Here is a 26,418-nt window from a genome sequence, read left to right as displayed (position 1 = left end):
TTTAACGACTTCTTACAAAATAAATTTATAATCAAATAAGCAATAGATAAAAGGGTCAAGATATTTTCTACTATTCATTTTCTATTGAAACTTGAAGTTTTTTTATTGTAATTTTAACAATCAATATAATTGCAAATGAATTAATATAGCTGGAAGAGTGTACGAATGGATAACAATTTTATATAGTAGCATTACAAAGAGCATGAAACATTGTGAATTCAGGTACACAAGCGGCAAGTACGAGAGAGAAAGTGTTCTGTCGTGAGAACTGGTAATATACTGACTACATTACTCTTACTACGTCATTAATTTTTAAACCGATCATTATGAGTAGAGTTTCTAGGAAAAACAAGTATACACACACACACACACACACACACACAAGACTATTAAAACGAAGTCAAATCAGTAGTCAAATGTACGTTCTGTTTTTTGTTCAAAAATATAATTGATAATATTCGTGTTTAAGATTATAGCCACAATTTGATGCTACAGTAACGATAATAAATGATATATCTAGTCGTTGGATTTGAAGTTACAAGAAATAAATACAGTCTGGTTCAAAAGTATTACTAGATATGTGTAGTTTTGTAATTTGGAAAAATAATTAATCAATTAAGAGTATCTTCTTGTTGATCGTTAAAATTACACATTTGATAAACTCTGTTATTTGTATGAAATTGAATGATCTACAAATTGTATCCTTGATCGTAAGAAACGTTTAATCAATGTACGACCTGATGTGATAGCAGGTCAAGTCTCGAACGCAACAGAGTTTCACCGCTACATCATCACCCTGCCTTACATAGCCCACACTTCCATTGGACCGCAAGTGTGATCCCGTTACAACGAGACTTATATACTGAATCGGTAACTCGCGTAATACAACCTGTATCGAACGGATATTACACTTGTGGAGATGTTTCTGCGAACAGAGATCACGTCAAATAGCCTATAATATTATTTTATTATATTCATTATTTTATTATTATTCTACATTTTATTTGATGTAACACAGGTAATAAAGGTATACCCATAACCGTGTTATTTTTAAATATGTTAAAGTACAAAGTGTTGTACAAAGATTTGTACAAAGTATTTGTAATGATGTTATAGCGAAACCGTGTTAGAAGAGTTACCTGTATACTTGTTTATTTAACGTATATAGCAGACCAGTTTCAGCAATCTGTTAAATATTTTAAATTTAGGTTGACTAAGTGGTATTTCTTGAAACTCACGATCACTAAAACAAAACAAGACAAGAGTGTATATACCGAAGAAAAGAAATACGTCGACACACTCGTCGTCGCCTGGTTCAATCGCTGCCTATCCATAGTTAGACTTTCTTCGTATAAGTCTGGTAGAATTACTTATCCGTGAAGATGTCGCATCGAGTATCCGATCGACACAAATGTAGATATTGCGTTCTCTTGAAGAAAGGAGTCGGTCAAATAACAGTATGTCATGGCCTCCGAATGCCGTCTTTGGTATCCCCGAGGTATGGAATTTCTCATCTTTCCTTCTCACAATTACAAATGTCTTTGGTCTTTTTCTCTGTCACCATTTGTGAACATTTTTATCGTTTCAATCTATTTCCTACACTTGTAACACATATACTAGCAATGTACACAAATAATAATGCTTTTTTAAATATACAATTGAAAGATTTTTACCAAACAACATTGAGTTCTTTCAAAATTTTTTCTCTATAACATGACCATAGTTGGATAAAAGTTAACTACAAAAATTCATACTACAGAATATAATCATAATAATAATAATAATAATTGTATAAATAACTATATGTAAATTAATATTATTTACAGATGGAAACTTTGACAATGATCAAATTAGAGCCTCCAGGATAGAAGGAGACTTGCAGGGTGAGTTTATGCTTTTAATTTTAATTTGATTACATTGAGAAAAAAATATACATATATGTATAATTATAATGGACAATTTTCCAAATATATAAATATAGTATACATAACATTGCGTTTAACATATTCTCGATTTTATTGTGAGGTTTATGTTAATTGTAAAGACAAATTAAAAAACTATTTTCTTATATTACACAATATATAACTCATATATGTTCGACATAGTAACAAATGATTACTCTATCCAAATCTGATGTCAAATATTTTCTTATATATTTCTGATACTAATATATATATATATATATATGTTCTGAATATTGTGTTATACCGAAAGCAATGTTATGTCTAGTCACTTTATTTCTGCTTCAACCTTTGTCTCTACCTATTTTACTTTCTCCACATGATGAATATTGTATTTGTCATGTCTAAACTTTATATGTGCGTGTTGACGCGAGGTGCGGCCGTGTATATAAACCTTTGAACCGGACAACATTTCTATATCTCCATTTCATAATAATTAATATACGCATAATTAGTTTTAGTTAAAATAGATATTTGTATAAGTATACTGTCAAATAGAAATAAGATGGATAAATAAAATATTATTTTTATATATTAGTCATAAATATATAGAAATATATACACGCAAACAAAACAAAAAAAAAAAAAAGATTAAATTAAAAATATATTTTATTTTTCAAGTATTTTGATATATAAATTATTTTTTTATAAATGAATCATCGATGACTGATACGAGATTGGATTTATTTTATTTTATATTAAATTAAATTACACGAACAAGATTTCTCTTCAAAAGAAAAAGAAAAAGAAAAAAAGAAAAGAAACGGCCGTATTATATGACAAAATTGATTAGAACATTAAAAAACTAACTTTCGGTCAATTTTCTGTCTTGCAAATCTTTCCTTTATTGAAATCTTTAATATGGTCAGGCTCTATGCACGAAAATTCTAACGGCTATTATTTTCTTGTTGTTATTTGGCACAAATGACTTCTTAACTATTTTTCCGAAGCTGTATATCGCTAAGAAACAGATCATCACTCTGTTATAAGCATATCACATTCTAAATTAAAGCTTGATTTGTTTGTTCTCTCATTTTTTGTATTTTTCTCTAAACTCAACAGTTAGATAGTTTTTATTCTCATTGATACCTCAAGTAGCCTCTTACTTCTTACTTCTTCAAAATAGCATTTTAGCAATTGAAATAATATTGGATACATACAAATCAAGCTTAACAAAATGAGAAACGACATTAACAATAAGTCGATACAGGTATTGTAGATTATAAAAGAAAATAAGCTGTTCTATTAAAATCGTCTATCTCTTTTTCTGTTTTTCTGTTTACTGCTCCTGCCTGCTCCCCCGCCTTCAACTCTTCTCAACAACTGGATGCCGTCTGCCTCCAACGTCCGCCCGCATCTCCGTCTCTTCTCCGACGACCTACGTTGTAAAAAAACCTACGCGATAAATACATATAAACAACACCGGACGGATTTTACAAATGACAATGAAACTTCAATCACGGACATACAAAACTCAACAACAACATATTCTATTTTTTTTTCTTTTTCAACGGATCTAATCAACACTATCAATCAATCAATCAAATCACCATGATGATAACATTGATCAAACTTCCACTGTACTTCGTTCATTTTTTTCTCTCGACATTTCGAAACCTTGGGCTATCTTTTTCTCTTTCTATCTTTCTCTCTTTCTCTCTTTCTCTTTTTATGTATATGTATGTATAATTGTATTTTCTCTTTGCTTGTATTATTTCCTAAATAACTTTGGGTTTCTATTATAATCTGTCTTATGGTGATGGGTATTATTCATTATATCGGCGTATACACACTTAATTATTCGACGACGGTCGGCATATATTCCCAACATTATTCCTCAAAAAATTGTTAATCCCAATTTATCGAAACATGTTCCTTATTTATTATCAAATTAACGTTATCTCAGGTGTGACTACTGTCCTATTGGTCTCAGCCCGTCCCGGAAAATCCGTGCCTCCGGTAGGTCTCCTTACAAAAACTGCTCGTACTTTTGTACAAGATGGAGCAAGTACTGAATTTGCAACGCAAGTTCTTGGTACTACGTTAGATAATGGACGTCTTTATGCGAGAATTTTGTCTACCTCAAGTAGAGTATTTTATGATAAAGAATCTTCGGTAGATCCTACTAGTCCATACGTCGTATATCCCTCGAGAACAATAGAATATGACTGGCAATCAAAAGTTGATTTGACCAATGCTCCGATTAAAGCCATCGAGGAAATAGAAATAAAAGATAAGAATAAAGATATAATAGAAAATCATTCTGATAATCAGCGTAAATTAAACGATAATAAGGGGACCAAAATATTGGACGATTTAACCAGAGAAAATGATATATTTAGTAAAAGAGAATTGGGCTCTGAACATCAAAGATTTAAACCGGTTAAAGTGAGGCCTGCTGATAATTTACCAACTTACACTGTCAAACAGGAATACGTTTCAAATAATTATGATTTCTTTGAAAATGAACAACCAAAAACTAGGACACGTCTTCCAAAAGTTTTTAAACCAACTGTAAAACCTACGCAGAGAAAGTTAGACAACAAGCCATTAGCTACGGTCACTTATCATGGATTTGCCGATTTTACTACCACAGTTGGCGATACTGTTATAGTGTTCTCTCCTAGTACATCACCAGCAGCACCTGTTGGTCGTCCAGCTACCACGATTAAAGGTGACGCTACGCTTAGACCCGACGATGGTGTAGCAGTTGTCAAAATTAGACCTACCGCTGTCTCCGGGGATCACAAAACGACGAATTTACCCTCTGACAAGCATACAGAAGCTAGTATAAATAACGAGACGACAGATGAATTATTGGATATTATCAATGGAGGTAATATTCAACCAAGTGTTGTTGAAGAAACCGAAATCGAATCATCTTCTAGGTCTACCGATCCATTATTGTTAATACCTGATATAGGAAGAAATTCGATCAAACCCACGGGTCTTATTAAAGTTATAGATTCCATGACATCTTCCGATGGTACTACCACTCGTTATAAAAGTCTTATTTATGGTACTTACATTGGCACAAATTATGCTCAAGTTATTCATACTTCTTCCAACGTATACTTCTTCCCTAATACTGCTACAATAACGAATAATAATGAGGAAGATACTACCGAGGAATATGAATATACTAATATAAATGACGATGAAGAAGAACAAGATACGACTATTGAAATGGCTATTAGTACAACACCGCAAGTAATAACGACTAGCGAAGAAGCATCACCAGAAATGAACGAATTAACGACTCCGTTCAAAGATACCACAGACAGTGTATTAACAACGTTAAAAGATATTTTAGAAAGTGCGAGAAAAGTTTTAGGAACAACTGACTCAGCATTGCCAACATTCGACGATGGAATACCTAACGATATTCTATCTGGGGATCCTCAGGGACGTAGCATCAAAGGTGGATCATCTAGAAACGAATATGATCAAGACAAAAATCATGTACAACAAGTAGTAGATTCCGTTGATGCGAAACAACAAATTACATTTGCAACGAAACTTCTTCCTTCCACCGTATACGAAACATTTACATATTACACAACTTTCTTCATTCCTGATAGCAATGGCGGTACGACTACGTCGATAAAATCGCGAGAAGTGACATCATCCGAAGTTACTTTCTTGACAGAATTCATTTCGCCAAGTTCAACCGAAAGCTTTATTTATCCTACAAAATCAGATACTTCATTAATATCGCAACAGATAACGAATTTGCAATCGCAATTTGATCAGGAACAAACTACAAAACAGGACGAAGAGATAGAATTAATATTTAAAACGTTATATACAACTTATACATACTTGACAACATTTTTCCAAAAGATACGTCAAGTATTTCTAGTAGAGAGGTAGTTGAGACTAATGTTATTACGCAAACTGTTGGACCCAATGGTGTATCAGCTGCAGTAGCTAGTCTTTTTGAAAAAGATGAGCCTATCCTGATAAGTCCCACCGAGATATCACAAACTATCTTGCCATCAATAATTTCTCAACAAGGTGGAGAAGATTTAGCAACAACTCCAGAGTATTCAGAATTTACAGGAAAGGAAATTACTGAGGGTAGTTTAACCACTGTTCAGGATGATGACGAAACTACGATCAGTGAACATATTAGTACTGTACCCACTGTGTCCGAAGATGAATTTGAAGATACTGAAAAGGAAATAACTCAACTCGAAGCCAGTCCAATTTCATCAAGTGGTATATCAACTGGTATAATGAAACAACATCAGTTGAAAACCTATTATACAACTTATACATATTTTACAACTACTTTTGTCGATGATGAAACGGAAATAGAAACGAGGACGGAAGTATTCACCAATGTTGTGACAGAAACTATTCAATCAAGCCCAACAATTACTGTCTCACAAGAATCCACATCGTCTACGTTGCCACCTCAGACAACTACTCCTAAACCAGCAGTTCCACCAGAAATATTGGCATATTTGGAAGCAATTCAAAGACAGAAATCTCAAGAGGAAGCTTTCTTATTGGCAAAAAAAGTTCAAGCAGAAGCTAATGCTCCGGAACAAATTAACGGTCAAAGTGAGACTACATTGATCACTGAAGCTATCACCGAAGATTTCACTGAAATTCCAACAACATTGGAACAACAATCTTCTACTGAAAATATATTTCGTGATATTGAAATCAATGGACAAGTAACACCAAATCCTCCGATAAATGGTGAAGTTTTAGGATCAATGATTACGGATGTTCTTTCATCTTCCAGTTCTGGTGGTGGTACTGTTTTGGATGTTATGGATAAAAGAAATGCCGTACCAGAGGATCAAGAATTATCAGAGTCGAATCACCAGGACGTTGAACCTCCACCAACGCTCCTATTACAAACTAGTTACACAACATTTACTTATTTTACGACAATGTACAAAGGTGATTCGTCTAATGTTGCCAGTCGTTTGGAAACGGTAACAAACGTTGTCACAGAAACTATAAGACCAACGGCTGCGTTACCTGCAGAAGAGTCAAGTACATTGCCAGTTACTTATTTCACAACCTTTACGTATTGGACAACATTTTACAAAGGTGGCGATACTTTGACAACGAGCCGTGAAGAAACAGTTAGTACAGTTGTAACTCCAGATGTTGCAGCTACGCCAACTGTACAATTGGAAATGGTAATGACATATAGACCAGCAGATTCAACGTCATCGTCATCGCTGATTGAAGAACAACTGTTTAGTGACACTAAAGCTAAGATAACAGCTGACAATGAAGTTACACCGTCAGACATTCCATTGCTTGAAAAATCTCTTTTAGAAACAACTACAACTACTAAAGGTAAAGAAAGCAACGATGATATGACGATAACTGATGAAAACACCTCGGTCACTAATTTAGAACCAACAACGTTCTATACTACATATACATACTTTACAACAACGTATGCAGGTAACGAGACTATTTTAAATAGTAGATTAGAAACTGTAACTAGTGTCTTCAAACCTAATACGACAGAACCAAAACTGGAACCAACTGGACGTGCAATTGGTAATGGCATATATCCCGAAGTTCAAGGATTAGAAAAAGAAAGTAAATCTATAGCACCATCGAAAGCCGTAGAAATTCCTAAAACAGGATTACTATCAACTATTCGTTCTAGTAAAATTCAAGATGATGTTACAACGCATTATATGACCGATGTATATGGTACCATCATTGATGGTCTTTATGCACAAGTTATGGAAAGTTCAACCAGCTTAGAAACAGCTTCGGTTTTAGCTACCCCTGTACTTCCTACAGGAGTACTGTCCTTAAATAAAGGTAGCGTGATAGATGCAGATGGTATAACTACTGTTTATTTTACAACCAAACAGATTGGTACTTTAATCGATGGTGTATATGCAAAAGTTATTGAAAATAGTTCTAGTACCAAAATTGACGAAAGCAAAAAGCAAACTATTTCATCGAGCCCCAAACACAGAACCGGATTGGTGCGATTGATCGAAGGTCAAATTGAAAATGATGGCATCACGACCTATTATCAATCCAAAGTTATTGGCACTAGTATCGAAGGCAGATATGCACAAATAATTGAAAGCACTTCCAGTTTTGCATCTACTGCAGCAACTTTAAGTATTGCACCAACGTCAACTTTATTACCAAGTACTTCGATAGGAATTGTAGAAATATCACCATCACCTGCCGTAATTCAATCATCTTTAGCAGAAGATCCTACAACGGAATCTCCTGGACAGAACGAAGATTCCGAAGAAAATGAAGAGAATGAAGAAGAGGATGATCAACAAGAGGACGATCGAAGTTCAAGGAAAAAATCAAGATTAACATTCTCATCGAGGAAAAAATCTTTTACTCCGGTAATTATACCATTTGCATCTAGAAATCGACCGACATTTAATCCAAAACGTAAAGGAGCACAAGGTGCAACAACTATTACCAGAACAGATATAACACCTACAATAACTGCAACGTTAGCTGGTAAAGGTAATAGATTCGCATCATCAAGAGGACGCATTAGTTCACCTATTGGACCATATTCTTCGACGGTATCACCATCCAGTTCGAGAAGATTTTCTGGAAGAAGAAATACAGCATCAGCAACGACGAGTTCAATCAATTCGGCAACAGCAGGAGCTCGAGGTAGAGGAGCATCTAGAATATCACCGTCTTCTGTAGGAAATAGACGAACACCTGCTACTATTAGAGGTTCTTCAAGAGGTTCACAACGTGGTTCAAGTTCCATATATCCAGGAGCATCGTCCAGATACAGACCTGGTATACGAGCGTCATCTACTTTATTACGAGGACAATCGACTATTAGGCAAGACGATCAAGATAACGACGCCAATGAATTCACCACGACTACTTTAGTGACGGAAGAAACTCCTTATACCCAGGAGACCGATGACGGGGAAACAGTTACTATACCTCTTCAAACAACAACTGAATCTTCTCGAAGATCTACGAATCCACTTTTAAGATTCCGCAGACCGATTAACTTTAATAGCGGATCGTCAAGAGCAAGCACAACTCCAAAGTCCACTAATAGAAACAACAAATCTAACTCGCCTAGCATACCAAATAGAAATGTTGCTTCTCGATTAAATAATAGATCTACTCCACCAACACCAACTAGACCTCGTCAAACAAATGCAGGTTTCTTTCCGCCTCGTGGATATTTTAGCAGGAAACAGGAATCGACTGTAGAAGATCAGATCGAAGATACTGATCACGAAGAAGACGAAGATATCGAAGAAGATCCAGTTGAAGAAATTGCGGATAACGATTATGAAGGTTCAGAACATGAAGACAAAACTTCAGCTACAAATATCAATGGCAATCGTCGTTTTGGTAAAACGCTTGGTCCAGTTGCACAAATCAGACCATTTGGGTTCTATGGAAGAGGAAAGAGAGTTCGTCGTCAGGCAAATCAATTGAGATCATTAACTAGTCGCTTTAGAAAATCCAAACTTATGGCAAGCAAAACCGATGAAACAATCGACGTTGTTGGTAGTCCATCTAACGTTGAAGATACAACAAAAGCATCGATAAAACCAGTTGCTCGATACAGTGCTCGTACTAGAACTTCAACAGGTCCACGACCTAATCTGAAGTCATCAAATAATCAAGAAAAATCGCAAACGGACACGACAGAAACATCTACGAGTCAATTGAGTCAATCAAATAAATCTAATAATGGAAGAACGAAACAAATTACTAATAGTAACAGTAGAAGTACATCCTCGAGAATAAAACCCTCCCCGACGTCAGGCAATAGTAGACAATTTACTCTGAGGGAGAAAGATTCGTTACAAACTAGATCTAGTTACAAAAGGTCGCAGTCCTCGGGAGCTAGAACTACCAGTAGAACAACGAACAAAGCAACAGATAATGCCAAAGCAAGACCGCCAAGACTAAGAACTAACTCTGGAAAAAGTCAAGTGGAATCGATTAATAGTTCCCGCAGAGTTTCTCCTTCGCGTGCTACATCTAGAACTTCTAATAGAAACGGAAGTACCAGAAGAACTTCGCAAAGGGGAAGAACTTCTCACGAAGACATTAGAGAATCTCCAATGGTTTATCCAGATTTTGATGGAACCATAACAGTAACTCATTATGTACCAACGGAAGTAACCATACCTGTAGTAAATAATGGTGTAACCGAGCAACGCAATATTATAACGGCTCAGCCCAGTACTGAAGTCCTTGGTCCTTCTCAGTACAGTACTGTTACAGGTGGAGATGGTCGACCACTGGTAGTTATCGTCAGCGAAGCTACAGGTATTAATAGTCAAGGTCAAACCGAGATTACACGATTTTTGCTTCACGAAACGCCTACAACGCGGGTTTCTCATACACTTACCACTTTTGGTGGTCGGAGAGCTTCACAATCAGTGATAGTACCTACAACAGTTTATTCAGTTGAAAATGTAGTTTCTACAATACGACCTTCTCTGCCTACAAATCCACCTCTTGCGAATATCCTTTTATCACAATTGCTTCTGGGTCAGCTAAATCCACAGAACCAATTACTACAGCCTCAAGGTACACCCACTACGCAATATAACACGCGTACCACTACCTACGTCACTACGATTACGAAACATCAAAGCACCGTCATTCCACTTACCTTCCGCGGTAAAGAGATCTTAACTACTTTAATAGACTCCTCAAGCGACATTGTAACCGCAACGGAATTTATCACAGACACTGTTGTAGTCACACCAACGGCAACATTGCCAGCTGCCAATTTGAACTCTTTACTCTTGTTGCTTCAACAACCCCAACAACAAATACAACCCAATTCAAATCCTTTGTTGGATCCCTTGTTTGCCGCTGCTCCGTTGTTAACGCAAAGTAACACTTTACCGGGTGAAGTTGAAAGGCGACATCAACCAGCAGATTCGGATTATAAACCAGACAGTTATGAATATTCGGACGAAGATCTAGAGGAATATGAAAAACCATCGAGAGTTCGAGGTGGACGGGATAGGTCGTCTCATGATAGAAGAGAAGATCAATCAGTTACATCGAAAGCTGCTGAATCTAGCGTAGTGACGCTTTATGTCTCTGGTCGAAGACCTGGAGAATTTAGCACAGTATTGAGTACTGTTAAAATTGGAGAACAAGCAACAGCATCCAGAAGACGAAGGAACATAAATAGATCTGTTAAAGTACAACCATCGATTCCACCGTCCTTACATGCGGGTTCAGAACCATATGCTATTCTGACAGGAAGCGAAGATACTCTCGACGCACATACGCCAACGCAAAGCCTTGAAAGTGTAGTAGGTGACGTGGGACGGCATATTCACACGTACACTCATACCTAATTCTTCCTATTATAGAAATCCTTTCTTTCTCCTTATCCCTTGTCCTCCTTTCACTCATTGGTTCATTACAATCTTTTCCAAATACTCGTAGTTGGCGATCTTTCTACAAATTGACTTTATTTGGACACGACGCTTTTCTTGTTCAAATCAATGCATTTAACCAAATATAATCGAAAGGAAAAGCAATATTGAATATGTCAGAGATCATTCTGATAATTCTATATTGTTATTACAAAGAAAGAGATCCGTGTTAGCGAAAGCTCGCAGCTTCGAGAAGACTAGAACCATTGAATTTTCAATGAATTATCCGGTTTCCATCATCACGTACATTTTCTTTTAATCCTTATTCAATATTTTACTCCTTTCCTTTCCCTCCTTTCTTATATACCTCACTTTTTCTATTTCTCTATTAAAATTCCTATTTAACCATTATCTAATATTTCCTTTTACTACCACAAAACCTTTGATGCCACCGCCGCCGCACGCGCGCCCACACGACGACAACCTGGCCAGGTATAGCATGGTCTTTTAGAATTTGTTGCGACCAAAAAAGCATGTTGTAAAAATAATACTATTCGAATATAATATATACTGCGCTTGAACAACAATAAAAAAATAAAAAAAAATAAAAAAAAATAAAACAGATAAAAATATTATAAATAAGATAAGAAAATACTGTCAGACTCATCCTGATTCGTAATATTTGGCAAATATTATCTCTTTGAATTTGATTACTATCATCTGCTTATCCGTGGAGATTTTGAAATACGAGACAAATCTTGGGGCAAGTTTAACAAATGCATAAACAAGTGAACAGAGAAGAATGCAACATTTCAGGGGAGCAACATAACGGCTTAAACGACAACAATAATCCAGCTGAGGAAGATTATAGCAGATCGTTAAATGATGATAGCGCATATGTTGATAACGAAGAAAATCAGGCTTTTGAAAGTTCTGTCTCAGATGATATTGACGAATATCCCGAAATTAGACCACGTAAAAAAGTTAGAATTCGTATTCCCGTAATTCGAAGTAAAGTTCCAAAGAAGCATAAACTCACTGTGGTCAGACGTAGACCTTTAACACCATTTACTAGAAATGAACAAACGCCCACCAAAAGAATTGTCACGAGAGTTAGAGCATTAGGATTGGCGCATACCAGACCCTCAGCTACAGATCTAACCGATCTAGAAAATCTGACAACCGAGACTACACGTCACAAAATTACAATTACACGAAGAAGAAAACTCGAACCAACAGCAAGTACCGTGACACCAAAAAGAGTAAGAATTACAAGAAAAAAATTAGTTGCCGTGAGACCTATAGAACCAACGACAACGTTGGCTATTATTACTACAGGTTTTTTTACTGCATCTTCAGATTATAGTGACGAATATGAAGACGAAGAAAATATAGAAGATATCGAAGATATCGAAGATGATAATCATCCTACTTCTACTCCCAGTCTTGAAGAAACGCCTAATATAATTGAAAGTAAACCAGAAGATGAAGAGTTAAATGAATTCAAATCATCAACATTAGGCGTAACATCGGTATACGAAATTATCGATGAAATGCCCGTAATAATTACAGACAATTTTTTCTTTCCACCATCCGATGACGAGGAAGATGAAAGTTACGAAGATGATAATTATACAGAAACAACAACGTCTGATATACCTACTTCGTTGAATGAAAAAGACAATAAAGTGCAGAATGATACCCAATTAGAAAATGTTGATGTTAACAAAATTACATCAAATGTTAATGAAGAAATCCTCACAAATCCTGTCACAGAATCTGAAACATTAAATAAAAATATAACATCAAATGCAGATACTATCGACATATCATCGGTTAGCAGCACTGCAACATTGTTACCGTCTATAACAATACTAGAATCTACTGACGTTCTAAATGAAAATAATAGTTCTAAGCTTGATATATTAGATTCTACTACGGAGACTTTACATGACATTATAAAGACAACGACTCCTTTACCTGAAGAAGAAACAACTTTTGTAACGGAGGAAACAACTCCTGTACAAGAAGAAACAACTTTTGTACAAGAAGAAACAACCCTTGAACAAGAAGAAGAAACAACTCCTATACAAGTAGAAGAAATAAGTTCTTTACAGGAGGAAGATAAATTTTCTGTAGAAACAAATGGTGGAATGACAGAAAGTACGCTTTTTGATAAGTTAAATACATTAATTGCAACTGAAAAAACAAGTACCGCTACTATATTTGAAAAATCAATAGAACAAAGTACCATAGCACCAGATGTAATGGAAGAACAATCAGTACCAACTATTTCAGAAACAATCAAAACTAATATGGAAACAAATTCTGAACCTTCATTGATAAGCAACGATATCAAAGATTTGGATGCAATGAAAGATATTATTAATACTTCTATAAATGATTTGACAGATACCAATGTAACTCGAAACTCTAACGAAGAACAAAACGATGATGAGATGTTAGCAGTAAAACCTATACAGTCGTACAATGTATTTGAAACTCCTACAATACTTATTCCAATAAATACACCCGAAACAGTAATTGATATTACGTCCAGTTTGAAAACTTCTGACTCAAAAATATCCTTAACACCAAATTCCTCTATTTCTTTGAACTACGATGATTCTTACATACCAAGCGTAATTCCTCTTAATGCAGAATATACTACCATATCAAATAGCCCTGAAATTCAAATTAAAACAACAAATGTTTTAACTTTCAATCTTACAACAACTATTCCTTCGGCCACACCAGAAGATATCGAGGCTGGTCTGGCAGATGATCTTTATCTATCACTATCGCGACCTGATTTCTCCGAAATCGTAACATCCAAATCAGAATCAACATCATCCCAATATATCCCGTTAGAACCTAGTACAAGTATTTACTACACAGAGACAATAGTAACATCAACACGATTGAGAACTTATACATACATAGTAACAAAACTGAATGGACTCGAAACCCAAGTGACATCTTCTACGACCATTAGACCAAGAGTGACGACACTCACTTTGACGGTGCCCATCACGGTAACTGTCACTCCCACCATGGAGTCAACAGTCAACACATATTCATCTATATATAATGCAGTATCTGTTTTTGGTGAGTAGTTCATTTTTAACTAATGAATTTTTCTGTTAGTATGTCTACGTGTAATACGATTTTTGAAACCAAAGTATTTCCTTCGTACACCCACGCACACAAATATCGCAATTATGTAAAAAAAATGTACATATTGTAAATGATTAAGAATTTTGTACATATTTATTATACTATTTTCATTGTTAATATTATAGAATTGTTACAATTTCTATTTGTGAAAAATACTTCTTCTCTAATTTACAACTAACCATTTTTTTACAAGAAACATTTTTGTATTCAATATATTGTAATATTGTAGATATTGGGATATTTAATTAAGATGTACATATGTAAAGTAGTTTTCTCTCCCTCTCTCTCTTTTTCTATTTCTATTTCTACATATCTATCTATCTATCTATATTTTGTACTTTTTGACTAATATTTATAAATGGGCATATTCTGAATAAGATGAGTGCAATTTGTATCGTAAAAAATAATCAAATGAATATTTATTTGAATTACTTAATGTTAATAGGAGAAGATAAATCAAAAGAAGAGGAAGAGGGAAGAAAACTTAATCTAGCTACACGTGTCATGTCTAATGGAGTAGAAGTTATTGTAGCAGGACCAACTCCAGCTTTGAGATGGGAAAATTCAAATCCTCAACCAACTTTGACATTATCAGATACAGTAGTTATGTTATTGCCACAAGAAAAGTCTAACGATTTTGTTACAAAATCATGTACTACTACATTCACGTATTTTGGAACAATTAATAACAGTGGAAACTCTGTTATCCCTACAGAGGTATACGATACATTTATTCGAAAATTCATTCGAAAATTCATTCAAAAATGAATTAACATGAATGAAATCCTTTAATTAAAAATCTAAAGTATCAGCAAATTCAATAAAATTTCTTGTTTAAGATTATACATAATACAGCTACGGAAGAACGTCACAAGAAACCTGGATCAGAAACAGCAACTGATGTCTTAAAACCATCCCCAACATTACGTACGGAAATGCACAAAACGACACATACGTATTTAACCGTAGACACGAATCATGCTAATATGGAAGATTCATCATTGATAACTAATACGAAAGTTGTAACAAATAAAATCACAACACCTCAAGACTATTTGCATATGATGTTGGAACCCTCAGAAGTATCGCATACAGAAACAAATACCTATTTAAGTACCAGAATTTTGGAAAAAACTTATATGGAAGATGGTCATACCAAAGTGAAAACAAGTGATACAATTACTCAGGTTTGATTTGGAAATTTTGTTTTGTTTGTTGTTATGCTAAATCTGTTCTATAATATATACGAGATGTTTGATTTCTTTTTTATTTCTTTTTCTTCAGTTAATAGCAACTGAATCTGGACTACCGCCGAACCCTACCAGTGTCATTACTACTTTAACAGCTTTAGATAGTACTGAAGAATCTATGACTGATATAATGAAGACTTATTATATCACATATACATACTATAATACATTGTTTGAGAAAGGTACATCTGTTATACGTACAAACGTTGCAACTTCTACAAATGTTGTTTTAGAAAAGATACCTATAAAAGATACATCTACGACAAAAATAACACCAATCAGTTCTACACCCGAACCTATACAAATTTTTGCTACTAAAACGTATCTTACGACGTTTACTTATTTTACAACACTTTTACAGGTACAATATATTGTATTAATTGTAATCATACTCGGTGGAGGCTAATTCAAACATGATTTTAAATCACAATAATTTTCTTTATAGGCTGGGCCTGATGGTGAAACATCGACAACCATATCATCTCGTTCTCACATTATAGAAAATGTGGTAACAGAATCAATAGCTCCAAGTTTACTCGACGCTGGTTACATGAATGCCTTACTCACAACAGCGTACCATTCTGATCCAGTAAAGAATGTGGTTACTGGTTCAACAATTATTTTCTTTGATGAGGAAGATCAGATTGATCCAACTGCATCTAGCAGTTTAGTAGAATCTACTACATCTCTTGGAACAGAAAAAGATGAAACATCTTCTGAGAATTTATCATTGAACGTATTAACGAGTGTATCTTCAGATTCAGCAGAATCAACTATCAATCGAATTGACTATGTAAATAATAAGGTAAATAATTTTGTTCTATTTAAGTTATTTAAATAAAGATGCGTCTAATATTTTTATTATTTTGTTAATTTAGGATAATAATATGACAACATTGTTGAATAATACTGCTGAACATAAACAACCTTCAACCCAAGAAGGAGGTGACATTCAACTGAGCAATCTTCTACATCTAGGATCTTTAGGGATCAATGGTCTATCTGCTTTGAAACCTGTAATTACAGCAATGGCTGGTTTATTACAAGGAAAAACTGCAAATCGTAAAAATGATACAGAATCTTTATCAGTAAGTCAAGAAACTACTACACAGAGATCACCTATCTACATTCCAGTAGCAGAATTCGCTGATGATGATATTGAAGCTGCAGAAAGTCAGAATATAGGTAATATTTTGGAAAAATATAAATTACGCATAATTACCCATGCTGCTCCTTTTTATTAAAAATATTAAATTAATTATTTGTTAGCTACTCATTTGGTCAATCCTAAGAACAATCACATAGCTGAAACAAGACACAAAGTTACCAGTAGTTTAGCCGATGGTATACCTATTTCACCAGGTGAAGTAATAACAGCTAATAGTGATGTCATTATTGGGAAACCTGGTAAGATGGCACCAAGACCACCACAAAATTTTGTTCATGAAGATGAACATATTGGAATGAAACCACCACCATTACCAGTTCCAAATATTCCTGTCCATCCAGTTTTAGAAATTCTTCAAAACAATCGTGAAGATTTTCAAGAACAACATCCTCCTAAAATTTATCAAGAACAACTACAAATTATACCATCTCATAGGATTTATGAAGAACATTTAAAAATCCCACTTTCTATGTCACTAAATGCAAAACTTCAAGTAGTTCCAACGCAACCCCAAAAACTGCATCCTGTTGAGTCTGTTCAGACAAATAAGATCGAATTAAAACATGAATACATACAGCATGATCCTTTATTAAAACCACCTGATAAGCCAGGTATAGATAAGCATATAAACAAGCAGTCTGAATGGAGTACAAATGGGTCTAGAGGACCATGGGGAGCAACAAATCCATTAACACCACCTGCACTGCCAGTTACATTTGGCGATGTATGTATTATTTATTTTATCACATTACTTTATCATTAATTTAATTAGTACTTTGAATTACTTTACGCATAGAAATTTATTTGCTGTTTCAGCTTTATTCAGAGAATCCAGCCAATGATAAATCTTGGTCTACATCGTTTAAACAACAACCAAATCCAAATTGGGACACTTCACCTAAAATTCAAACGTCAGAAGCACAATCATCTCCATCCGAACCGATCGTTCACCAAGTCCCACATATTATTGATAGATCAACAGGTCAATCTTTACTTGTTAATATTCAACCTAGTCAAGTAGCAAATGTTATGATTCCTCAAGATGGGACACAGGCTTTAATATTTGGAGATACAGGAGAACGTCACATTAGTGGTCAATATTTTGACGATCCATCGCCATATCCAGAACCTGAAACTGCTCCTGGATTTGTTGGAATCCAAAAGGTAGATTTTTTTTATTCATAAAATATCATTATTTTCAAATATTAATGTAATGTTTTTTGTTGTTGTTGTTGTTGATAATTCCAGGCAGAGGAACTATTTCAAAATTTACACGGGAAAGATCCACTGAATTATATGGTTCCGCCATCACCCCCAAATAATTTCAAATCAGCTATACAAAAAACAGATTCTTCCAACAGACAACACATAATCAGGGTGCCGCAAGTTCGTTTCGATCATATTAAACCACCAAGTAAACTAGAACCACCTTTTACCAGACCTGATAGAAGACCACCAGCAGGAATTCATGTTTTGAAACAAACTCATCAAAGTAGCATAACAAATGGCCAAGGTTTCGTTCACAGCGAAATTTTAGTTCATCATAGACCAGAAACTTTAAATTTACAATTGGTTTCACATCCACCAATTCTTTCTAATGATCATCCCACTAATTCATTCTCTTCTAATGGACAATTTGTCAACAATCAAAAACCTATAAATACTTTACCAACTGTTCCATCTAGACGAGCAGAATCAACTGTCCCAACTGAAACACCACATATATTTATGTATCACAATAAACCAGATTCAGGAAACGAAGTTATTTCCAACACTAATTGGAAATTAAACAAAAAACCACCAAGAATTACTCTGAACAATCGCTTAAGACCCCAATCCGTATTAAGACCAACTATTCATCGGCCCCACAACGGCAGGCCACATATTGAAAAGCCTATGAATTCTCATACTACAAAAACAACATATCCTGTGTCTCCAAAATTACCGTTCAAATCACAAAATACTGCTCTATTACCTCATCAAATTTCATCGAATACATATTTACAATACGAACTTACAAACAAGCTAGCATCAACAGGAACGAAAAATATAAACAATGTAACAAATCAAGGAATTACTCATAATTATCAAGTAAGTTATAAATATTTAATAAAATTGATTATATAATATGAAGAAGAATAAATATAAGAGTAAAACACATGTTTTAATTATGTACAGGTAAACTTTGAAGATCGATTACCTCAAAGTAATCCGGAAAAAACTAATCCACCAAACTCCTATACGGAAGAATCTATTACTAAATGGAATAATAATCAGGTGCCCACTGGAGCAATAGAATATCATAATCCTTCATATTTCAAAATAAAATCGGCAAATACTGAATATCATTCGCCGATGCTAATTACTAATTCCAAGAATCAAACTATTGATTCTAATATACTAAACCAATCCAAGCCATTAGATTCTGAGATTGCTGAATCAGAACATATAAAATCACATGAAAATATTGATTCAAGTGAAATTAATTATAAAAATAAACAAAATGTAGTAATAAACAGTACAGATTCTGTAAACAATTATGGAATAATCAATGCAGGTAATATTCTCCATGGTAAACCATCAATTACTGGACAAGATTTGACGTACAATCAAAATGAAAATACACCCATTTTATATCCAGGTGAACCTTTCAAATTAAAAAATAATAGCTTTAGTTCGCAAAATGAAACCTTTTACAGTACGAAACCATTTGAGGTACCTGTTGCTGTTGTAAACAGCAAGCCACATGAAATGTATGATAGCAATGTTAATCATGATCAAAATCATGATCAAAATCATGATCAAAATCATGAATATAGAGAAAAAGAAAGTGAATTTGTTTATGATACAATTAAAGGATCTTCTTCTGTTAATGAAAATAATGAAAAACCTTCGATGCATCATAATGAAAATGTGCAATCATCGACGTTACGATACTCTTATGGACAAGATGACAACATAGATGATCTGAAGCCACCTGCCATTGTTCCACAATTCAGGCCTATTACCGACCATGAATCAGGCGAATTTTATTCTAAAAAACATATTATTGTTACTCCTGAGACAAGACCTACTCGTATACCAGCTGTGGAAATAATAACTAAACCAAATGATATGTTAAATGTTAAACAAAAGAGTAATGTTAGTTATATTAATAATTTGAATACACAAAAACATAATTTTGATAGTTTGACGAATCAAAATTCACATAAGGAATATAAAATAGGTCAACAACATGAAAGTATCTCTGAAGATGTGGTTGAAAAACAATATGCTAGGCCTAGTTGGAATATTGGTACTTTAGATACTAACATATATATGACACAAAAGAAATCAGAAATAAAGCAGAATGAGCTTACGAATTATACGATTCCTGTTTCCAATGATAAGAAAGTTTATTCAAGAATACAATCATTGGAAACAAAAACGAATAATCCATCACATTTTCTTGAACAAGGATTAATCACTGGAGTACATCCTGAATATCCACATATTATAAGAAAACCGAAACCACAGGTTCCAGACCCTGTTATTATCTCGAGTACTGGAATGAAATCAAATTCACATATCAAATCAAACGTTCAATTCTCCATGCCAGTTGAGATTACCGACAATGAACAAGACGATAGTAAAACCCAAACAGAAAGACCTCCTAGCATGTTAATAATAAAGTCTAATTCATTGAAAAATAAAAATCAAGATAAAGAGATACTTGAAACTGCTTATCAAACTAATTTTGCTTCATTAGATTCAGTAATAGGTAGTTCTGAAAATCAGAAAATGAAAAGTAACTCACACAATATGAGCACTCACAGCAATGCTCCAAACATGTTGTTCAATATAAAAGAACCTAAAGTTCCTTCGAGAGATATGATGCCACCACCTTTGAGCTCTGTTTCGTCAAAATTGGAAGACGAACAACAACAACAACAACAACAACAACAACAACTTAGACCTCCACCTCCACCATCTAATGAGGTTGTTGGTTTATCACCTCCACCATTAGAAATTACAAGCACGTACAGACCATTGCAACATAGACCAGATCCAATTGTTATTAATGAGCCAGATTTCAAATTATCTTCGAAATATATTCCATTACAGGAATTAACGAAAACAACAATAGTTCCGCAGCCAAGCATAAAATCTTCCAATCTTAGAATGACTGTAACCAAATTATATCTTCCTGAACAACTTTCTGAAGTAAATATATTATTCTTTATACAATAAATAATAATTAATTATTATTACTAGTTATTCATTATTTACTCACTGTACTATATTTTTTTCAGAGAATGGTACCATCCCTTCCAGCATTACAAACCAAATCTCATGAAATAAGTACAACAAAAATAAGTCATTTGCCATTTGGATCAACCCAAAAGCCAACAGCAAGTATATCTAATATTTACATCAATCAGTATATGAAATCAAAATACGCAACAACACAAAATACGATAAAAACGTCCATTACTAGCACGCCAATCATACGTGCTTCTATTTCAACTAAAGGAATGGAACACTCCAGCAGTTCTAGGTATAATCAAAATTACAACCAAAATATTAGATTATTAATTTAAATACAGTACTTAATATTACGAATAATTTCAGAGTATCAATGCATCAAACTGCTATCACCAAAACAAAAAATACAGTTACTTCGACGCAAATAAAATCAACTGGTGATCAGATCAAATCAAGCAAACCGTTATTAAAATCTGATATTAAACCAACGAAATCATTAACATTTGAAATGTCACATACTTCTGTTAAATTGGCAGAGCAACCTATATTTTTACAATCAAGTCACGACTTTATTTTGTCATCTGTTAGCACAGAACCTACAGAATCTCTTACATTTGTTGTAAGCACCGATGGAATTAAAGAATCCGATAAATTACCGAATCATGAAATAAATCAAACAAAAGCAGACCAAATATTTGTAGCCGTGACACAAACAGATAAATCATTAAGTAATACTGATTCATCGTCAACAAAATATGTAGATTTAAAAATAAATGAGACAACTAGTGAAACTATGAAATCTAACTTAGGAACTGTGATACATGAAAATACCTCTGACACAAATATTGGATTAAAACCCAAAGAGGTAATGTAAACACTATTACGAACGATATATTAAATATCTATTTTTAAATATTGATTTTTATTACATGTATATTTTAGATCGTACGGATTAAAATGTCAACGTTAACAAAAATAGAAACATTTGCGGTAGGATTACCACCAACAACAAGAACATTTTTGCTTACTCATACGATGACTTCGACTACTGTAGAAACAATAACAGAAATTTTACATCATCCGACCAATACACTTGCTACTGTGACGCCAAGTATTTTGCAATCTGTGGTAACGCAGGTACCATCAATTTATGAAAATAGTATCGATAATGATTCGATCTTTGTGGTAATGAGCGATCAAAAGCCACCTGAGCCTGGTGCTGAAGAGGTATGAAAATTCAACAACATCAAACGAAACTTATATAAAATAAATGTGAGTGAGTAAAGTAAAATGAAATAATTATAAATTGTTTCTATACAGGTAGAAGCAGAATACGGCGAAGAAGACATTTCACGGGATGAACAAAGTCCTACAAATAATGAGATTCATAGAGTTTTAGCTGGAGGTATTTTAGGTGCACCTGTAGTACCTGTTCGACCTACCAATCAATGTACACCAGAATGTAAAGGATCTAAAGCAGAAACATGCGTTGAAGTAGAAAATGAAATGAGATGCGTCTGCCGGCCAGGATTTGCAAGAATGTTCCCTGATCGGCCTTGTAAACGTAAATATTTTTCTTTTCTGCCTATATTATATAAAAAACTATAATTATATAAAAATGAAAGATTTAAGATTTTGTCTTATTTTAGCAACTTATACGTATACAATGTATGTTGGACTGGATCGTATTGGACACGAATCTATAACTTATGAAGAAGGTTTGAACGATTCTTCATCTCTAATATACAGAAGACTTGCTGGTTCAGTAAAAGATGCTCTAGATAGAACACTAATGCAAAGTGATCTTAGAGATATCTATAGAGCTCTAAAGATTTCCAAATTTACTTCGGATCCAATGAAAGTAGTATTTTATGTACAACTCAGTGACAATGCTAATGAAACAAGATTAAAGGAAGTTTTTAGAAAATATTTAGTTGGAAGTAATTATAGTTTGGGTGGTACTGAAGTTTATGCCTCTAAAAATCTTGAATTGGTAAATATCATTCTGTATTACTTCTGTATTACATATCTAATGATTTCTAATGAACTTATTAACATTGCAATTCTTATTAATTATATTTAGATTCATGCATCAGACTTTGATGAGTGTTCGAATGAAGAGGATGGTCCTCATCATGATTGTTCACCAAACGCAGCTTGTTTCAATTTACGAGGATCTTATCAGTGCTCTTGTAAAGAAGGTTGGGCAGATTTGTCAGAGAATCCTTCATACCCTGGAAGAATATGTTCACAAGCACCGATAGGTTGTGCAGGATGCAATAATAAAGGGCATTGTATAACTAATATTCATGGTCATGAAATTTGCGAATGTTTCCCATGGTATAGTGGCCAACGATGTCAAGTTAATTTGAAAGGTTAACAAACTTTATCTATTATTAATTATGAATATAATTAATATAATTAATATAATTAATATATAGATGTCGATATAATTTTCTTTGTATTTCTTTTTTTCATATTTTAGTGATGCTGATAGCTCTAGTAACAACAGGTGCCATCTTGTTGGGTTTGCTAGCTGTATGTGTTGGTCTAGCATGCTTTAGACAACCCGTTCATAACAAGCATACTTCTGGAGATACTCGTGCAATGATTTCTGGAGCAGGTGGTGATACTAGCAGCGAAGATAGTGTCGGTGATGTAACTATACCTTATCACGTTCCACACGTTTTACCACCACCACCACAAATGATAGCACCATTACCTCCAATGAAGAGACCAATTAGAAAAATCAGTGAAAAATTACATGACCCATCAAGAAAGACTATTGTGACTGCACCAGGTTTGTTATATTATCAATGTGGGATATATTCTTTATCATTGATGCTTGATTAAACATTGAATTGTTTGTATACAGAAATAACTAATGATGAGCAAAGAGATCGCTCATTAACTGTTATGATTCCTCGTGCTAAATATCGATCAGCTCCTCAGTCACCGAAAAATTACAAAACTACATTGAGCACATTTGTAACTGATGAGAATAAACTTATAAACTACCTTGACAATGGTTCTCAACATCCAGTAAATCGAAAGCAAAGTATATCAAGTATGAAAGATTGTAAGGAATCTGATTTACAGGCTGCAAGAGCACCTGCAGTGTCAACTGGTGCACTTGTCAGTGCCGGATTCCAGGTACTCGCAACATTGCACAAAATATTAGTACAAGTATATGTAGGGAAAGAGAGAAGAAGTATTTAATAATGTAAGTTTGTATTTGACAGGTATCAGCAACGGTAACAAGAATGATAGATGCAGAATCAACGTTAGCTCGATCATGCGGAGAAACTACTATAGAACCACCGACAAAAGTTATGAAAAATTGCGACAGTCAAGGCGATCTTACATCTACTTTAGCCCGTTCCTGCGATGAAACAACAATACAAACGCAAACAAAACTACTTAGACAAGATTTAGGTGAAGCAGGATCTATTTTGGCAAGGTCTTGCGAAGAAACAACTATTCAGCCATTTACAAAAATAGCAGCTACTCGAACAAATAGTATTAAAGATACTAGAAAGAACAAAAATTCGAGAGATAATGGTAGCGAAGGACACACGATGGCTGAGAGAGATTTGGGTAGTACTTTAAGACTTCCAGCTCACCATCCACCACTTTATAGCCCAGACAGAGTATGATAACACAATTTGTCTATCAATTAACAAAATGAATACATTGTTTATATTATATTATATTTATTTTCAAATATTTATTTATTTTGCAGGTTAGTGATAGAGAATCTAATTTTGATTCTCTTTAAGAGATCAATCTCATGACAGTATAAATATAATAATATATGAGGATTAATCGAATTAAGATAATTATATTAAAGACACAGCCGCTGGACGGTGGTCTTTGCAGCTGGTGGTTCAGTTGTAAATACTGAAATTCGATGTTGCCAAATATATAACATCATTTAAGAAATACTTTTCACATTTTCAAATGATAAAATGAAGTGGTGAGACCAAAAAAGACAGTTTTTCTTTTAAACAAGACTCTATTTCTAAGCTTTAGCTTTTTCTTCATAAAAAGGAAGATATCAGGAGAAATGTTATATTGTAAATTGTTCGAAAATTGTTCGAAAATTTGAAATATCATGATTGCAGACAAATTAACTAATATCTTGAAAAATATTATTTATTTCTATACTTGCATAATATTTGTAAGAACAGTTTGAAATATTGAACTTCAAGTAACAATTTCAATATGAGCTTGAAATGTTCAGAAAATAAGGATAAAAAATGTAACTTTTAAAATGACAAATTTTAATTGATTTTTTCCAATTGATACTCCTTCCTTCAGACATATTTTGATAAAATAATGAAATGAGATGTCGATAATGACATAGCCATGAAATTCGTTCCTTTTTAAATAATTTTAAAGCAGTATACAAAACTTAGCAAATTTTGAGTAAATATCGAAATATAATTATTATTATATCTAAAAACAAAATATTGATATTGAAATTGTATAATTTAAAGAGATTTAATTTATCTTAGCGAATGCAAGATGCCCAGAAATTGATTTTCTTATTTCATATCTCCAATTTTGTTGTTATATATATATATATTTCTATTGTTATATATATATATATATATATATTTCTTTGAAAAGAGGAAAATACTCAAATATAACTAACGAAAGTTCTAATCTAACAAATAAAATTTGTATTATTAACACAAAGATATAAAGATAATAAATATAGCGATTAAGTTTATATTTAAAGAAAGAGGAAAAAATGAACCCGCGCGCGATTTTTCTGGGTAATAGAAATGTAACGGGTTGGAAACCGCGATACTCTCGTACCTCTTTTATTAATGAACTTTTATTTTTATACGTCTAAATAAACTATTACACTTATACATACGCGCGAGCACACAAAACACAACACGCGTATAAAAATATGCATAATATAGATGTATTCTGTTGTACATATTGTTTCTCCCAAAAATTCTATACAAAACTATTGTAATTATTTACTTGTACGTTATAATAAAAATAAAAATACAATGATTTTGAATGTTAGCAATATTTTTAATTTTAATCGAGCGATACGATAGTACGATAAGTAGTTACGACTTGTCTTGTTATTATCAAGACAATGCATATAAATTTTATGTAGACAACAAAAATACAAAAAAACATCTGTGCAGATCATACAAATTAGAAGTGAAACCTTATATAATTATTTTATATAAATATTTCAATTATTTATTTAATAATTATAAAAATACGCGCCT

At 33.6% G+C, this 26,418-nt stretch overlaps 1 protein-coding gene and 1 long non-coding RNA gene across 2 annotated transcripts in view; one reads left to right on the top strand and one right to left on the bottom strand.

The window, feature by feature from the left end:
* Positions 1-26,203, top strand: part of LOC107071358 (uncharacterized) — a 37,796-nt gene extending 11,593 nt beyond the window's left edge. Inside the window, exons 2-22 of the mRNA XM_089178862.1 lie at positions 1,827-1,883; positions 12,137-14,428; positions 14,943-15,214; positions 15,337-15,684; positions 15,782-16,108; positions 16,193-16,552; positions 16,626-16,932; positions 17,017-17,639; positions 17,732-18,079; positions 18,164-19,006; positions 19,094-21,118; positions 21,208-21,452; positions 21,527-22,025; positions 22,103-22,387; positions 22,481-22,724; positions 22,810-23,153; positions 23,244-23,535; positions 23,646-23,960; positions 24,036-24,313; positions 24,403-24,810; positions 24,903-26,203. Of these exons, the coding sequence (XP_089034988.1) occupies positions 1,827-1,883; positions 12,137-14,428; positions 14,943-15,214; positions 15,337-15,684; positions 15,782-16,108; positions 16,193-16,552; positions 16,626-16,932; positions 17,017-17,639; positions 17,732-18,079; positions 18,164-19,006; positions 19,094-21,118; positions 21,208-21,452; positions 21,527-22,025; positions 22,103-22,387; positions 22,481-22,724; positions 22,810-23,153; positions 23,244-23,535; positions 23,646-23,960; positions 24,036-24,313; positions 24,403-24,810; positions 24,903-24,938 (10,748 nt within the window). The 3' untranslated portion in view covers positions 24,939-26,203. The remainder of the gene's footprint in view (positions 1-1,826; positions 1,884-12,136; positions 14,429-14,942; positions 15,215-15,336; positions 15,685-15,781; positions 16,109-16,192; positions 16,553-16,625; positions 16,933-17,016; positions 17,640-17,731; positions 18,080-18,163; positions 19,007-19,093; positions 21,119-21,207; positions 21,453-21,526; positions 22,026-22,102; positions 22,388-22,480; positions 22,725-22,809; positions 23,154-23,243; positions 23,536-23,645; positions 23,961-24,035; positions 24,314-24,402; positions 24,811-24,902) is intronic.
* Positions 1,876-10,436, bottom strand: LOC149030515 (uncharacterized). Its single transcript, XR_016178698.1, has 3 exons — positions 10,330-10,436; positions 10,107-10,241; positions 1,876-3,339 (listed from the first exon to the last, which is right to left on the bottom strand). It is a non-coding gene; the product is annotated as an uncharacterized LOC149030515 (long non-coding RNA).
* Positions 26,204-26,418: the final 215 nt, after the last annotated feature.

Source organism: Polistes dominula, unplaced genomic scaffold (genome assembly GCF_049000335.1).
Source record: "Polistes dominula isolate Pdom_NZ unplaced genomic scaffold, Pdom_raw_medaka contig_18, whole genome shotgun sequence".
NCBI lineage: Eukaryota > Metazoa > Arthropoda > Insecta > Hymenoptera > Vespidae > Polistes > Polistes dominula.
This window is presented reverse-complemented; position numbering and strand designations above follow the sequence as displayed.